At 44.3% G+C, this 18,340-nt stretch overlaps 1 protein-coding gene across 5 annotated transcripts in view; it reads right to left on the bottom strand.

The window, feature by feature from the left end:
* RASGEF1A (RasGEF domain family member 1A) overlaps positions 1 to 18,340 on the bottom strand; it is a 133,107-nt gene that overhangs the window by 12,442 nt on the left and 102,325 nt on the right. For 3 of the 5 annotated variants that reach the window (XM_015866100.2, XM_015866105.2, XM_015866102.2), the window contains 2 exons: positions 8,011 to 8,190; positions 2,587 to 2,715 (listed from right to left, as the gene is read on the bottom strand). In XM_015866100.2, coding sequence (XP_015721586.1) covers positions 2,587 to 2,715; positions 8,011 to 8,190 — 309 coding nt within the window. Of the gene's footprint in view, positions 1 to 2,586; positions 2,716 to 8,010; positions 8,191 to 8,534; positions 8,973 to 9,680; positions 10,190 to 18,340 lie in introns of those variants that run through there. The other 2 variants (XM_015866101.2, XM_015866104.2) reach the window with 2 other exon arrangements.

Here is an 18,340-nt window from a genome sequence, read left to right as displayed (position 1 = left end):
AGGACTTCTCTGTTAGCAAATGATGTCAAAAACAAATGATCAGTACTGTGGTGCCTAACCTCAAAACCTGGCTCCTGGCCACTTCTCCAGCTCACACACTACCCGGGCAACAAGTCAGCCAACTTCTTGTCTTAGTTTGTTTATGTAAATCTCTTATCAGACATGATCAGAGCTGCTTTAACTACTTTTGCCAGCCATTTCCTGCTGTGGAGCCACTTAATTAGAAGGTGCTGGTAGCTGATGATACTCCAGTGAGTTATGACAGTGAATAAGTAGAGTGGCTTGGAGTTTTACATGCTGCATTTAAAGTGAACTTTTATTTGTTTAAAAACAAATGTTTGCAAATGTTAGGAGCCTCTGTTTTCCTGTCAGACATAACAGGTGCTTGCAGCAGAGGTCTGCAAAGGAGTCATTGGGGAGGGACGTCGGAATTCCTAGGTAGTGTTTTCTAAGAATGTTGTGTTTAGTGAGTAGGAAAAAAATACAGTTCAGGGGGGAGGAAGGGATCAAGGGCACAGCAGGGAAAGCACCTAGAAAAGCATGCAAATTAAGGCAGCCTCCCAAACCTTGTGTTTTATTGTCATCTTGCTGTTGGCTCTCCTGTAGGCCTGTTTTCAAACTGCCAGCAGGTCTGACAGAGTGGGTGTTTTGCAACAGGAGCAGCTCTGTTTCACATCCTGTTGTTACAATGTAATGCTATTTCGTGTCAGTGTGGAAGGAGCTATGACTTTTCTTAATACACCTGCTAAAAAGCCAGAATCACACTACTTCGTGTTATCAGAGGGCTGGAGCAGTTCTCCTATGAGGAAAGGTTGAGGGTACTGGGCTCGTTTAGCCTGGAGAAGGCTCTGGGGAGACCTCCTTGTGGCCTTCCAGTACTTGAAGGGAGTGTATAAACAGGAGGGGAATGACTGTTTGTGAGGATGGACAGTCATAGGACAAGGAGGAATGGTTTTAAACTGAGACAGGGCAGGTTTAGGTTGGATCTTAGGAGGAAGTCTTTTCCCCCAGAGCGTGGTGATGCACTGGAACAGGTTGCCCAAGGAGGCTGTGGATGCCCCATCCCTGCAGGCATTCAAGGCTGGATGTGGCTCTGGGCAGCCTGGGCTGCTGGTTGGTGACCCTGCTCAACCCAGGGGGTTGAAATTGGATGAGCATTGTGGGCCTTTTCAACCCAGGCCATTCTATGACTTATTGCCCAGCTTCTGTTTTGGCTTTAAAACTCCTAAGAGTACTATTATTGACAGAAGAGTTGTGTCTTGTAATCCTTTATTTTTAAATACAAGTACTGCAGATGGGATACTTTGATACTAGCTACAGACAGCTGTCATTTGTCATCACATGTCTGTAGACAGCTTAACCCCTTGTTTCAGATGGTCCCAGAATCTCTTAAAAGTTCCTACCTCTGCTGTTTGGTTCGGCAGAGCTGAGGAAACGCTGCCTTTTACCACGTACCAAGTGGGGGGTGCAAAGTTGTGAGCCTGTTTTGGAGTGGTGATGGGAACTATGGCACAGTGAATGCAATAGTTCTTGCATCTGTCCTCCCTGACCCCTCCGGCACCCCAGAACCAACAGAGCTCCTTATCTGCTTGATGAGTGGATGAGGTAACTGACCTGCATAAAAGTCAATCTGCATTAAGTGTTAACTGTGGAGGAATGTTGCGATACAATATGAGACCACAGAGCAGGAGTAGTAAGTGAGAAAGAAGCCCTTAGGTTAGTACTGATGTCAAAAACTGTGCTGCCAAACCTCAAAGGCTACTTTTCACGTTCCCTGCTTGTAGTCTTGCTGCTATAAGGAGAAGAAGAAATGGGACTATCAATGTGCTGAGAATCAGGATTGTGAGCATATTATTTCTCATAGTAGAAGAAGTGATCTAAAATAAGCACAGGATTTGAACGGTTCAGATCTTTTTAAGTATTTGCTGATTTTATCTTTGTTTCTGTCACTTACATTTGCATTCCAGCTGGGACTATTCTGGTACTTCATCTTTAGTCAAGTCCTTCAGTGCACTTTCTCCATATGGGGAGACTCAATATGGATGTAAGTGCATATCATAAATTGACCCGGTTGAGTTTAATCAGCGATGGTAAAGCTGTTTAATCAGATGAGGAAGCATAGGCTTCTGCATCCCTTAATTTTCATCAGATGAAATTTCCTGATTTTCCATCACGCCGACTTGCAACGCTCCAACAAAAATGGGTTTTTAGTGCACCTACAGCAGAGCCCTCAGCTCCAAGAATGTGACAGGAGTGACTGCAATCAGATTCCAGGCAGACCTTGCTTGGCAAAAGCCCCAGCAACTTGCTGGGCAGGTTTGTGGCAGATACACATTGCTGCAGGTCAGTACTGCTTGCCAGAGCAAAGTTGCATGATTTCCAAGCTAGGCTACTACACAACGTACATCAGTAGTTATCAAACAAACAATAGAGCTTCAAGGAGGAAGACCCAAACAAAAGCACATTCAGTAACATGTGCTGATGACTATTTCAGTGTATTCTTTATCAATCTGTGTAGCTTTACAATGAAAAGAAAAAGATGGGAAATAAATGACACTATAGGACATAATGATGGTTCTCATTTACCTTTTCTGCCTCTGTCCCGGCTTCCAGCTGCTGCTTCTGTTTAATGCAGATCTGTCCCACTTTAGCCAGGAGCTCATGTGGGTGAATGAAGACTCGGGAGCTCAACAGGAAAGTGAAGATGTAAGTTCTCTGTGGGAGCAGAGCGGGGATAAAGCAAGTTTGATTAACCAGTGAGAATCATTTGTCTTCCCTAGAGCCTTGTAACAAAAACTAGTCTATAAAACAGCAACGTCGCTTTATGTCGTGTAAACATGGTGTAATTTTGCCCTCTGAATTCTTGTTTTTCTTATGGAGTGACTGCCCTTCATCAAGCAACAGAAAACTGCTTTGTGTGTGCTCCAAATCACAGCTATAATTTATTCACATATGGTTTTCTTTCCTTTTCCCTCACAATCACTGACACGAGCTTTATCTTAGTTTGAGGCCGTATGACAATAATTCAGTTTGAGGCGTGACTTAATCAATATGGGGCCCATTTCAGAGTCTCTTCAGCGTGAATAGTGCTATTAAGTGTCAACAATTATTATTTCTCATTAGAAATAGCCTATTTCCATTTTAAAAGCTTTAATGCATTATGCTCCAAGTCATACTCTGTGCAGTCATGTTGATATGTGAATGAATGCTTTTGTGTCATGATCTTGCTTCAGGGTTTCAAACTTGTATTCTGTATTTTGATGTTTCATATTCTCTATTACCTATAGCGTAAATCAAACACTACAATATGCCAGATATCAGAAAGGAGAAAGGGAGAACCTATCAGACCTTCTATGCTGATGTGTGTGAGAACGATCCTTAAACTGATACAACACCCAATAGGAATTAAAACACAGGAGAGAGTAGTGTTGGTTTTGGGGGGAGTAACCTGTGCCTGGTTGTCTTCACTCCTTTTTAGCCAATATCTTTGCTTGTTTCTATCAGTGCATCCCTGAACTTGGAACCCTGAGTCTGGCCTATCTGGGAAAGGAATTTAGCTATTGGGTGCAGCAGCTGTTGTGTGAAAATGTCTGCTCTGGAAACATGAAGCAGCTCTTGCTTTTACCCTATTTTCCATTTAAGAAAGGAAGAGATGAAAACCAGTTATGGACTCTTATACTTTCATCTCTTCCCCATGTTCTTGTGTATTGGCAGTGTGGAAACCTGCCAGAAAGATGCCTGTACACTGAAATGGCAAGGAACTGAAATGCAGGCTGCTCTGCCCCGTCAGTGACCTTAGCTCTGATAAACTGGAGCTTCTCTTTTTTTTTAAGGAAAGATATAATTTTGCTTGTTGTACTAATTCTAGTGTTGGTATTCTGGGTGGAAGCCTGTATGATGTGGGATGGTGTTTGGTCAGAGTAACTGCAAGAAAGCCCTGCTCAGAGTACGTTCCCCTGTTTTTGCACTGTCAGTGACCTAGATGACCTGTGCCTCTACTTAATCCCTCTGATAGTGCTTTATGACGTTCAAAAAAGTGCTGAATTGGAAAGACAGGGAAAGATACGCGGCCATAAAAGCGCAGCGTTCTGTTCAAGGCTTGCATTCTCTCTTAATCCACGGCATCTGCACTGGACACGTACAGCATGTTTCCAGATCACACTAAGCTGCTAAGTCGTAGAAACAAATTATACTTCTGGAACCCATCTGCTGTATTTTCAGTCCACTTTTCAAGTCACATTGCCAGGACTAGGGCCAGTTTGTTAGCAAACTAAATTGTTTCACTATGGTCAATCAAGACACTCTGGTTTACAATTCATGAGGATCTGGTCTTACTCCTCAGGTTGCCTATTGATACTGGGGTTGCTTACGATGGCTATAGGTTAACTGCAAGTAAGAAATGACTTCAATGTGTCTAATAGTAGGGCTGAGCCTCATCTCCACCCCTCTGCTAATGACCACTTCCTGTCCAATAAAGAAAATTGAGGCTGAATTGGGCTGTGCATTGCAGCTTAGCAGTAGGTCACAGTTGTTAGAAATATGGTTGTAATGGACAGGAAATATGTGATGTGAATGTCAGATGTCTCCTCTAGATCAGGGATTTCTGTTACTTGTTACACCTGTATTCAAGTGTAGGCTGCTCCAAAAGTAATGCCTCTTATTTATTTCCATGGAAGCTACAGCAGGTAGCAAGAAAACAGTGACACTACTTGATAGAGACACACAAATGTTCAGCAAGCATCAGTGAATGTCACCAGATGCCATTTTTTCCCATGCAGAGGGATTTAACAACACACCTTTGCTTCATATGCACTTCCATGTCAGACAGTGTTCTGTCAGTGCCCCTCTGCTGCCATCTGTCACACAGCAACAACATGTAATGGAATACTGGGGGGAAGGTTCAGGCTCCACTGCCATACCACCAACATCCACTTCTGACATTGCGATCCAAGATAACAAAATAGAAGGCATTACTTTCAGAGCAGCCCTCCCATGTAAGCAAGGTGTTAGAACACTTCGAAGACCTACACTCTTCTCACAGGAAGTCCCTCGCACGTGAAGATGCTTTGGAGAAGGCAGTTTAGCTAAGAAGCAGGCTGCTTTGACAAAGGCTGATTAAAAATGCTTCCATAAGCTATGAGACTGAAAGCTGAGCTCCACTTACCCCATGAAAGTGACAGGTATTTGAGAGAAAAGGCAAAAAAATTCCTTTCTGCATTTGGAACAACTTAGCTGACACAAAAAGGGTCTTGTGCTTTACGAGAGAAAAAGAAGGCAGATTCCTTTAGTGCCTAAAGTTGTTGCTAAGAGATGAGCTGAATTATATTTAAGGAAAAAAAAAGCAAGCACGCAGGACGAAAGGAGGAATTGTTCCTCTCTGACCCAAGAATGTACTGCCGTTGTCTGGGGAAGGAAAAAAAGAAGAAGAATCCCTTTGTGCACTCGCTGCTCAGTCTTATGTTTGTGAAATATTGTCTTCTGTTGAATGTTTTCTGTTTGGGCACAAGGGTTGCAGACTGGTACATTCCATTCCTAACCTCTCCAACTCCTCTGTCTCACAAATATACATTTCCCTGTGCGCTGAGCAAGTCCCCATACACAAACAAACCTCAAAAGAGCAGTATACAAATGTAGGGCCTTATCTTTCCTGTCCTCTCTCATCTGTCTCTTGTGCTGCCAACACAGCAAATACAGTTTTGTTTTGCACTGTAACGAGAACAGAAAGATACTGTTTGCCTTCTCCTCCACCCCCTTTTTTCCATCTGGCTGGTGACTGCAGTCCTGAGCTTTGTGTCGACAGAACGGCTTTTAAGCATTGCTCTCAGATGGACTAGTCCAGAAATTTGGAGCAACACCTAGAACCAGGTCTCCCTGAAACTAAAGGCAACCTCTGGTAACATAATGAACACCTTCTCTTGGTGAGAGTTAACTGATGGTGCCTTGCTGTCATCCTGTGTTCATGCAGGCAGAGACATGAAGCTGGGAGGTGCTTACACCTTCCTCTGGAGCAGAAGGTAACTGGTCCCCCTTCTGACGGCACCTCCACACTAAATGGCTATCGCTCTAACTTCCCTAAAAATAGAAATGGGCAAGACATGAAGTGTAAACATAAATCTGAATTGAAATCCAAGGCTTGCATTTGGAGATGACTCAAACACAGTTCCATCTCTGTCTTTCTAAGCTTATCCATCCACTTGCTGTAAAATTAATCCTTTTAGCTAAATTGGGTGATCTGATTTACCTAAAAGAACGCGTCCTGCTGTAGAGGAGATGAATTTGGTTTAGTACCATTTTCCAGCTCCCTTTCCCAGGAGTTCCCTTGATTACTTCTGCTGTATCACTCAGCTGTCAGTTTGCTGCCCCTATGAACTGCAGCCTCCTGGTGGGCTCTGTGCTCGCGTGGATTGTGATGCTCCCTTGCACGGGGTATGTGACAGCACCATGGAAACCAACAACATTCCAAAATACCTCATAGATCCCTTAAGTAACGCTCACTTTATGGAACCATTTTCAGAGTAGCAGTGTTATAAATAGACTCAAAGTCACAATAAGAGACATGCATTAACAGCTGCTTAACAAACTTAGTGATATTCCAGAAACCCAAGCAGCAAGTAACTACATTAACTAGTATTAAATAAAGGGAGCTGGAGCTGATTCCTTGGAACGTTTGCCTTTGGCAGCCTAGAGCTGTTTCACTGGTGTACTGGATTTTGTAGCTCTCTTCAAGCTCTGCCTTCTCTCTCCACTACATGTCTGGGGAGGGCAAGAGAAGCTGAATGCCTAACTATGGATATTTCTCTGTGCCCTACAGAGAATTTGGTGCTTAGCATCTATTGTAGTTAGCACAATCGTAGGTAAGCATAATTAAACGAGAGGTTTAGAATTGAACCAGAAAATTAAGACATCCTGATTTTTGCCTGTTTTAATCCTAACTAATAATTGCTTGGAATTCAGCTGCTGTACCACTGCACTCGTGGGGGTCTCATATGGGAAGGGAGTGCCCTTACTGCATATAGTGATTGGGAACTGGGTGATGTGTATGTGAGAGCTTAAGGAGGTTTCATTGTGACCAGCGTGAAAGCACAGTAAATAACCCCAAAGCTGATGAGATGGAGAAACGTTCTATGAGGTATAGGTTAGCGTGGCTTGCTCTACCACAGTTAAATTCAACATAGCAGTCAACACTGACTTCAGTTTGCCGTCACTCCTGTCCTAGAAAGAGTTGGACTGTTTCTGTCATGCTGCTTTTTCACAGCTTGGATGGAATACGTGCTTTGTAATCTCTGATTTTTGGTAGTTTGTTTAAATAATGTCTTTCAGTGATGGGTACGAAGGGATGTTTTAAGTCATAGTGTGATCGCTGAGTAATATCACTCGTTCAGAATCTTACATCTTGCCCTAGAGTTACCAGCAATGTTTACTTCAGGGGACTGCAGTGAGGACATTTAATCATTGCCAGATCATTTCTAGGCTCAGGAACGTTATTACAGCACTTGCTTATTAAAATGTGTTGAGAGAGACAGCACTTTAATTACAATCAATGTGGTCGCTTTAAAGTATTTTCTTCCTGATGGTCTGAATAGGAGATGCATAGAAAATTAAGGGGAAAACAAAGCCAAAAAATCCCTAGAGCTGATTTCAGCTGAAAGAGTCGGTCCACTTCCCTAGGTGGGAGATGGTTAGATGTTAATCTTGGCTGCATTAGAGGTAAAGCAGCTTAGAGGGATTGAACATTGTGGCTAATGCTGCTTTTAATTGGTTCTTAAGGTGCCCATTTGGGTTCAACATGGCTTTATCTTTCTAACAGGTGTTCCCATTAAAAAGCAGAAAGGAGTATCCCTGTTGAGTAACATGTTTAGTGAACAAGTATTACGAGCAAAATAAATGCATCTTTAGTCTGCATCTTAATCATGATCTGGATGGAGATAGAATTTCTCATGTTTAGGATTTAGATTGGTGCTATCTTAGGAAAACTACAGGAAGAAAACAGGTCCTTCAGTGCCTACTTACATCTGGATAATAGTCCATGGTGGGTACCAGGCGCTCTATCAAGGCCTCCAGTGATCCAGAAACAATGTTCCCATCCTGATAAACGGGGTCCACGCATCTCTCTCCCATATCAGGCTGCACTTGTCCACTACAGCTGGAGCCAAGCATGCTGGAAAATATTGGCGTCTGGGGCATAGTTTCCTACGAAAGTGGCAAAAGGAAAAAAGAAAAAGACAAGGTTGTTTTGAGTATGTCTTCTGCATGAGTTTTACAGAGCCATACATTACACGTGATTATATACTTGACTCCAGTGCACCCTGGACATGAGAGCTATGTAACCAAGTCCACACAGTCGCACATATTTCAGTTGCATTTTGGCTTTGAAATGCACATGGAACTACAGCACGAGGGCTGTAGATGCAGAAACTGTAGTAATTCTTTTCCCTGCGCTCGGTTTTCCTTTGCCTCTCCAGTTTTCCCTTGGCTCCTTATCCTTAAACCTGAACAGGGATGAAATGCAAAATGCTTTCTGCATTCCGCCTTACCCAGCAAACAACAACTGCAATACATCTCTCTTCTTACTTCTTTGAGGTCATTCTTGGGCAAAATACCGGACTTTTGGTAACAAATCCTTCACCAGTTTTGTAGCTGGATATCTTTGCAGAAGGGCGTCTTCTCCTGCACACAGGTATCTCATGCAGCAGCAGGGCTGTTCCTTTCCTGACACTGTGGGCTGCGTGGCACTGTGTGCTGTAATATGTACTTGCTGTAACACACAGCTCTAATAACAGTCTCTTTGGAGATTTTTGCTTAGGAAACAAACCTGCTGTCGCAATGCAAAAACCACACAAAGCTTTGGGGTTTCCACCTCCCTCTGCTCGGCCACAAGTTCTATCAGTATCCTGTAGTTACCAGCGGCGTGTAAACCGTGTGGGTTTGAGGCTGGTTTTAAACTGACTGCAAGCTGAATGTAACCAGAAGGCCCAACAAAACGTGCAGCCGCTGTATGTAAAGGAAAGAGCCATTATGAGTCGGTACCACGGCCGGTCCCCCCACGCTGCTGAGAAGGCGAAGTGAGGAGGGGCAGGGGGAGCTCCTGGGCTCTCTTTGGCCCTGTGTGAAATGAAGCTGGTAACGTCACGATGGGAGAAGAAGTGATGCAGATGGAAGGGATGAGGCTGTGCTCGTACACTGGGCTGGGTTTTGTATCTTCAGAGCTCGGGGCGGCCATCCGTGCTGCTGGGGCAGCACCACGACCAGCAGCGGGACTCCGTGCCCTCCGCTGAAAGCAACGAGCGCCGCCGGTTCGGCCCGGCAGGTGCTGGTGATGCTCGGCACATCGCGCTCTCCCCGCTCTCCCTCAGCCTTGCAGTGCGCAGCAACGTGCCGCAGCCCCGACGCTCCGCAGCCGCCCCCCACACCCAGCTACGGACGCGTTTTTGCCCTTGTAAGGACGGCGGCGGTCGGTCCCCGTGCCCGCTCCCGCTCGGGGTCGGCGGCGGCCACCACAGCGCTGCGAGGGAACGCGGCTATTGCCTCCAACACGCCGCACCGCTGTTAGAGGAGAGCGGACCGCGCTCAGGACCCCTCAGCGCCGGCCGTGCTACCGGACGGACTCCCGCCTTCCCCCGCTCTTAGTGCCGCCCCCTCCATCCGCCCGCTCCCACAGCCCCCGCCTCGGCCCCGCTTACCCTCATCTTCCTGGGCGCCGCGCTCATACGCGGGTGCCGGGCTCGGGCCGGCCGGCAGCACTGCGCCCCGCTCCCGCCGCCCGTGACGTCAGCGCCCAGCGCGCCGCCCGTTGGCTGAGAGCGAGCGGGGCCCGTTCAAACCGACCTGCAGCGGAGCGGGGGCGGCTGTGGGAGTGTGGCTGTCCGGGAGGGCCGGGGTCGCTGTGCTGCCCTGCTTGGCTTCTCACAGCTCCCTTGTGCTTCTCACAGCTCCCTTGTGCTTCTCACAGCTCCCTGCTTGTGCTTCTCACAGCTCCCTTGTGCTTCTCACAGCTCCCATTGCCCAGATGCCTGTTATTCCGTGAGGAATCAGTGCTCGGTCCCGCCGTGGAAGCGGCTCTGCATGAGGAAGGAGCTCTCCCGCTGCTCCCAGCCGTGTGTTAGCGCCGCGCTGACAGGCGGCTCCGAGCCCTCCCTGCTCTAATGGCTGCGCTGGTTCCTCCCGCTCTCACAGTTGCTTCGCGTTTCCCAGGCGCAGCCGCTCGGCGGCTCGGGGGGCGGACAGCCGGCCCACGCCGCACGCCCACCCGCCCCAAGCTCGGAGCAGCCGGGGCTTTCCGCTGCGCTGCCTTCGTTTCTCTCCTACAAACGCTGCTGCTCCCATCCTGCTGCTTCGTTCGCTTGATGACTTAGCGTTTGTCCTATGGGCTCCAGGCATTCGTTCGTTCGTTTCGTTTTGCTTATTGTCGCTGTTTATCCGATGGGTCCCGGTGACTGTAGGCGGCTTCGTTGGTTTCCATGGCGATGAACGTAGGAGAAGCCTTCGGAAGGCAGCGCTGGTGCGGGTAGGAATGAGCATTGGGAGAGTGCCCACCCCGGGCTGTAAGGAACCTGCACTAGTGCTGCCTAATGGCTCCTTCCCTGCAGGCGTTCAAGGCCAGGCTGGATGTGGCTCTGGGCAGCCTGGTCTGCTGGTTGGTGACCCTGCACACGGCAGGGGGTTGGAACCAGATGAGCACTGTGGGCCTTTTCACGTTCTCATAAGACAATATGACAAGTAGGAGATGGGAATATATAGGTTAATCTTGTGTAATAAGATATGAAAAGTTGCTTTTGAAGACTACAAGCCCATTTAACTAACACAGCCAACAACAAATCTGAAAATAAGTGCACTGGACTTCATGTTTTTGTACTGATCTGCCTTCCCACCCTGCTCAAATGTTTGCTTAGGCTTGTAGAAGCCTCTTGGTCAATAAACACTTGCAAAGCGTACACAGATCTATTCAAACTGTTGTAAAACAACCCCTGTCCTTATTGCACTGATGCCATATTCACCCAGAGGGTGGTGATGCACAGGAGCAGGTCATCCAAGGAGGCTGTGGATGCCCCATCCCTGCAGGCATTCAAGGCCAGGCTGGATGTGGCTCTGGGCAGCCTGGGCTGCTGGTTGGCCACCCTGCACACAGCAGGGGGTTGGAACTGGATGATGAGCATTGTGGGCCTTTGCAACCCAGGCCACTGTATGATTTCTCTTCTCCCCTGTTCAGCTCAAGTAGAATGCAATGAGTGCATCATTTTACCGTTTTGCTTCCATTTCTTCTCCTGTAAAGTGCGAAGGATGACCTTTAGCTAGCTGTGTTCTGAATGTTGAAATCTGGAGATACAGAAACTCTCCAAGGTTTAATTGTTTTTTGTAGTTATGTAAGCTCTGTTCCTCAACAAATTGCTTGCATTTTGAAGATGTTTTCATTAGGCATTGCCTCATGTTATTGGTGGGTGGACCCTAGAGCAAGTTTAATCAGCGCAGTTTGTACTTGTTCTGTAGCTTGCTAGAAAAACAACTTGAGGCAACACTGCGCTGGTTCAATGGGGCCGGTCAGGGAATCTCTTGCTGCAGAGTGAGTCAGCAGCATTAATGCCTGCCTGTCTCAATCCTGCCAGTTGCTTCAGCCTAATACCAGCTAACGTCAGCATATAGAGCACAACATCTTCTGTTATCTATTGAGCTGGATTGGTATTTTCAATGTTTGGGTTTTGTTCCTGCTCCTGCTGCAGGCTTGCTGTCTGAGCTGTCTAATCCCACCATGCCTTAGCAAAAATCTATTTGGTTGTTTGTTTTTTTCTTTCTTTTTTTCTTAGAAAACAGTATTTTGGAAACTTACTCCAGTGTACCTACGTGTACATCTTAAACACAGCCATACTTAAGCAAGTAACAACTTCCAATGTCATTACTACTGATCTGAGGCTTTAGCTTCAAGTACAATGGGATTCTCCCTGAAAGGCTGTTTTTGTAGTTGCCACTGTCAAGCTATGCACTTGTTGGTCACCCTCCACACAGATCTAGTTGTAGTTATTATTTGGCCTTATGTAACAGAGTATGCTGACGCGATTTAAAGCCCCAGCACCTGCAGTGAAGGAAGCAAAGAGGGGTGGAGACAAGAAGGAAAGTGGGCTTAACTGTACATGGCATTCTTCACAGTGTATTTTAAATAAGAAAATGGGATGAAGCCTTTATCGTCTTCTGAAGCACATCTGACTTGAACACAAACCTTGTTTGTTACTGAGTCTGAACTGCTGTCTGGGAACCTACACAACCTTGGGAGTGGGTAGGGTATAGAGAGGCTCTGGATTTGCAAGTTACATTCTGTTCCAACAGTGCATTATACTTACATAACGCTATGATTTTGGAAACCATTTAGATATACTCATTACAGGCATAGTTATAGCAGTGTATTCTTGGCTATTACATTTCAGAAGGTTTTGATGTATGTTATCTAATACTGGCATTTGGAACATGGGAAAAAGAGGTGAATTAAATGTGCACGTTATGTTTGTGGTTTTTATATATCGATGGTCTTGGCTTTAGACTCAACAACTCGACCTGCATCTGAAATATGGCATTTGTCAGGAAATGCCATCAGACTGCACAAGCAGTAATAGCAGTGGTGTCAGATGGGGTTGTTGCATGGGTGCAAGCTAGTGTGGAGCATTTATAAGAACTTTAGAAGCAGGCTGTAGGTAAAGCTTGAAAGCCTTGAGCAAGCAACTTTGTGGAACAATTGGTTTTTAGTCTTATTTGGAGGGCTGTGCAGATGTTCCAGGTTTCCTTAAGATTTGAAATTTGTTCTCGAGTAATTTTTAGACCGATTTGAACATACTATCAATTTCAGAGAATCACGCTGCAGAATAACTTGATGGCACATTAATAACTTGGCAGCAGATGGGAGTGGGAGATGAGCTTCTAATCGCGGTTCTGAACTGAGCCAGACTTTTTAAGCTTGGAACGCGAAGTGGGGCTGAGTGCTGTAGCCATCAGTCCATGGTTATTATCAGCCATACCTCTCTTACTATTTGACATGGGACACAATGAGCCTTTCCACACAATGGTTTTGTCAGAGCCAATGAAGTCTGTAGTGCAGCGTTTCCTTGAATAGGCCTCAACCAGCTCTGCCCCTCAGATATCCAGCAATTTTCAGAGCAAACCAAGCCAAAGTTATGAACAACTTGAGATGCCTTTCACTGCTGCATGCTTTCAGTACTACCTGAAATAGAAAGCTAGTTGTAAAAGTCACTCACCTATGTGTTGAACTTTCCTTGGCATGAGGTCGGCTATGTGACACATCACTGAGCATACCTGTGACACTGATGCTCAGTTGTCACTCTTGGATTGAGATGAAAGCTATTCCCCAGGATTTAGAAAAGGCAAGGTGCTTATTCCCAGCTCTTTGTGCCTCTACCAACACAGCAGACTTAACATAATACAGCAGGCTTTCACTATGGTACCAACATGGCTGATAATAGCAACTTAGATGCTAATTGTTATTTTGGTGTGCGAAGAAGCTTGCTAGCAGCAAGTTTGGTTCCTGATTTTTGTGCATATTCTGTTCTTAGTATTCTATTCTTCCTAGGAATTAGCTTGCCTACTAACTTAGATCTGAGGTACATTCAGCTGGGAGACATCACTGTAATGTTTGGTGGATGTCTTTGTGTTCTTAGCAGGGAGGATGAATCAAGATTTTTAAAAACCAAACAAGAACAATAAGAAACAATATACCCCACAGACAGGTACACAAGAATAAATGAAGAGGGATGATATTCATGGAGCCATAAAATGGCTGGGGTTGGAAGGGACCTCGAAGATCACCAAGTTCCAATCTCCAAACCTCAGGTCATGTAAGTGCATACAATTGCTAGTCAAAGAGTGACTGGCAGACAAAGATCTTAGAAAAAGATAGTTGGCTTAGCCAGCTCTACTTGAAGGGCTGCTACAACATGTCATGCATAAATGCCACTTTAGGCAGACAGGGTGTAGCTGAACAGCTGCTTCTACCACAGTTGTAGATTTGTTCCATCCCTATTTGTGCTGTGCGTTTTCTGGAGATGTGGGAGGCTGCTCAGCATGTCTAATGTCTTGTTTTCCAAGAAAAGATAGAAAAAGCACACGAAGGCTGTTTTTTAGCACTTGTGAGTGCTTCGAGCCAATTTTGACATGATCTGGAAGAACAGTATGTTAATGTAACATGTACACTTTTTATTAATTTTCTTAGATTCTTCTAAAACTGAATTTTTAAAAGCAATTGGTAGTCAGTTTTAAATTGGGTTCAAGCTCGGGTTCAACATAAAGCAGTCCTGGCCTAATCCTAGTTAGTTTGCCCTTGGCTTGCATATTCATGCTTGCTGCTGTACCAGCTATTCCAAGAATGTGCCACCGTGCAGAAAGTGAAAATCAATTATGCCAAGAAGGGAGCATGGACATACATCAGCAATTTGGTGCCCAGGGGAAGAAAAATCTGCATGTCTGCTGATGTCAATCTTCTTGATGTGGTATTTTTTGTCAGTGCACGTGGTGGCTTAACAAGGAAAAGAAGTTCATTTTTTAACATCACGATTAGCTGATAAAAATTGCCAGTCTTGGAAAGTCAGTCTTAGGTTTGCTTTGGCAAGAGCCTGCTACAGCAACACTTGTTGGTGTTGTATTCATGTGTATATATATTTATTGTTATTATTATTTTCAGTCCGTGGTTTTACATGTCTTATTTTAGACCTGATGGTGAGAAATTCTGGAACGATAATTTGCAGTAATTCACTCGTTTGGATAAAGATACAGCTGTGAGCAACTTCCGATTGAACACATGATGTATCTGTCTTACCTGAATTACCATGAGTAATTCAGTTCCCATGCACATCTACTGCTGGGATTCTTTCTTGCTGACACTGACAAGAAGTTCAGCAACCATTAGGGAAGTTTTAGAGCAAGCTAAAAATCTCTTCTGTTTAAAGGCAGTTAACAGCTGTTGGTTTTATTCTGGTGACTTGGGGATAGAACCTCATGAGGAACCTCAAAGCATCTCAGTCGTATTTTGAACGGAAGATAAAAATATTGAGGAAATGAAGTTTAGTATTTAATTTCAGAAACCTGACGTCAAAATGTTAAGCATTCAAAATGATCTTATTTTTACAAAAGCATTTTGATGGCTGGCAAATGCTTGTTTGACTCCCCAAGACTGCTTAGAAATGCGTGTGAACATTTGATTATGAGCAACACTGGGTTTCAGTATAGTTTGAGGCATGCGAAAAGGACTTACCCCATTTTATCACAAGCGTAGTGAATACGCAGTATATATTGAATATATTGAATAACCGATGCCAAGTAATACAGGATATAGAATACTGTATCAATCAAACACCTGTGTGCCCCGGTGGCGCAAGTGGTAGGAATGCCGCGTTGCAACACCAGGGCCCGGGTGTTCAAATCCCCCTGTGGTGCAAGTGGTAGAAGTGCCGCTCTGCTACACAGAGGCTCGAATCCCGGGGGTTGGACTCAATGATCTCTAAGGTCCCTTCCAACCCGCACGAGACTATTACTATTACTATTACTATTACTATTACTATTACTATTACTATTACTATTACTATTACTATGTGTTTATCCTGTCTTACGTACTGTAGGACATAACCCAGACTATCCAAAAATAAGCTTGTGAACATGAAACACTAAATAAGATGGCCTTGTGTGGTCAGTTTATGTTCTAGACAAAGTCAAAGACTGATCTGTGAATGAACAGCCCCCTACCATACATGCATAAACATTGAAAGTAATATATGTCTACTTATATGTATATGTATTTTGTGATCACAGGATCATATCATAGAATGGTTTGGGTTGGAAGGGACCTCAAGGATCATCAAGCTCCATCCCTGCCAGCTGCTGCAGGCAGGGCTGCTAACCTCCTGATCAGGCTGCCCAGGGCCCCATCCAACCTGACCTTAAACACCTCCAGGGATGGACGGGGCACCCACATCCTCTCAGGGCGGCTGTTCCAGCACCTCACCACTCTCACAGTAAACAACTTCCCCCTGACATCCAACCTAAATCTTCCCTCCATGTGATCTACGTGTTTGGTAGTAAAATTAGCTGAACAATTACTCAGTGCTCTGTTTTGCTAAAGGAGCTTGATGTAGATTGGTCAAAGAACAAACGTCATGAAGGGCTGGACAAAAGCAGCCCTGTCATTATCTGTGTGAGAAAATGAAGGTATGCAAACTATAAACAAAGATTTTGTATCTCCCTGAAGCTTTTGTTTTCCCAGTTCTCAGCATTAATCGGAACATAATTCAAATAACTGATGTTGAAAAGATAACGTGTGGTTGGAATCTTTTTGACTTTACTGGTCAGCAGTCATCCAAAGGATGGGTATTTCACAGGGTACCCCCTTACAATTCTCACCTTGTGTTGTGATGGGGTTTTTGTTTTTGTATTGTTTCCCCTTTGTTGAGGCGGAACACTTATTTATTTCGGTGTGGGTAGGATTGTAGGTGTTGAAATCCTCCCTCATTCCTTTGCCTTTCTCAAGTTTGTTTAGACAATACTAAAGATCACCTGGGAACCTATTTTTATTTTATTTGAAAGCTATGATTTTTATTTTCCAGCCCCATCAGAATAAGGATGATCAAAGTGTAAAATAGAGAGAGCATGTTCAAGAGCCCTGAGTTCTGATGTGCCTGAGTCTCAACCTTACTGTTGCTGTTTACCTTACTCCAATGGTGAGAAGAGCTGTCACTTCAACGATCAACTTCAAAGGGGATTCCCCAGGCATGAATGTGTGGGAAACTTAAAGCTGATACTGTTTATTGAGAGGAAACACGTTCTTTCTCATGCTGCCTGGTGTTCCTCATCAGCTGTTTGGTCTGTACGAGCTGTACACACATTAAGCAGTCTGTTGTAGTCCTAGCCATCTTTTAGCTCAGCTTTTGGGACTTTTTAAATTAGATTTTTAACTTTATGGTGTTTGGTTTTTTTTTGGCTTTTAAAGATGTTGTCGCTTGACTGGGGATGCCAAATCTGGAAGAGTGACTTCCGCTGGATGAGGAGAATACGCTCATTTCAGTCACTTAGTTTTCTTTTCGTAAACAACCTGGTATTCCTGTACATGCAATATGAAATGTTATCTAAAGCTCTCGCTAATATATAGTGCAAGTTGCCTTATTTTTACAAAGCATAGCCAAAAATTAGTTTTAAATTACCTTGGATATTTAGAACGAAATGGATTTTCCCTTTCCCTTCTCCCGGTATGCCATATGAACTGTTACACAGCTGCTTACTCTCTGAGCGAGATATGAGCTGGTGGCATAAAAATGAAACTTTTCTATGCTTCCTGTGCTACTGAAGATTTCCTGGGCAGCCTTTTACTTTCCTAATTAAAGGGAATTTTGATCGGGCTCTTATATTTCTTATATCTCTTACACTTTTATTTCTGTAAAATCTATGTGCAGGAAATTGACTTCCATATGCTTTACCTTCAAATGCAGCTATTTAATGCACGGCAAAGATGAGCTAGAAATCCCAAACTGACAAGGCATCACAATAGGAATTACTTGTGCTATAGATTTAATTGAAAGGAATGTCAGGCGGCCTAATCTTGGAGTCAAAAACACAACCTGGTTTGCATGAAGTCTTGCAAATGTGTTGAATATTAAATAGCTGCCTTTTCAAATTCATTGATGAAGTCAATCCTAAATTTTAATCGGTGAGATGCAAAATCGCTCTGTTCTGCGAGTTCAGCATGTTTTATAGACGTAAGTGTTTTATAGACACAGTTAGGAGAGTTATCTACCAGACAAGGAGACAAATTATACTGTCCTTACTTCCGTGTTTCTCATCCTATCTGCTGCGTTCCACTGGCGTAACAACTGGGTGATACAGGGCGACTGCTATATGCTCTTAGTAGATCATAGAATTATAGAATTATTCAGGTTGGAAAAGACCTCAAAGATCATCAAGTCCAACTTCAGCCTAACCATAGTACCTTAACTGTATGAATTCAGACACTTCCTGCCTCTAACATCTATGTCTGTTGATGTAAAGAACGGTTTGCTCAGGTAGAACCATTTAGTTCTAGAAAGTTGAGTGGTAATTTTGAGGCAAAAGATGAAAAGCACTATGCGCTAATGGTTTGTATTTGTAGCTATTTTTGAAGGTAAACGAAAGCCTAGAATTGCTTTAGCATGTCATGGCTTAGGAGATGATCTTTCATAACAGCTAGTACGTTAACTAACTTCTCTACCAGCTGTACTATGAATTTGTTTGTTGGAATGTGTGCTTTAGTGTTTTGTAGTTCCCAGTGAGTCTATTGACTGATAAGATTTTTTTTTTTTTTGTTGCTAAAACATATTTACTGCTG

The sequence above is a fragment of the Coturnix japonica genome, chromosome 6 (assembly GCF_001577835.2).
Source record: "Coturnix japonica isolate 7356 chromosome 6, Coturnix japonica 2.1, whole genome shotgun sequence".
NCBI lineage: Eukaryota > Metazoa > Chordata > Aves > Galliformes > Phasianidae > Coturnix > Coturnix japonica.
The sequence above is the reverse complement of the archived record's forward strand: the minus strand, read 5'-3'. Positions and strand labels throughout refer to the sequence as shown.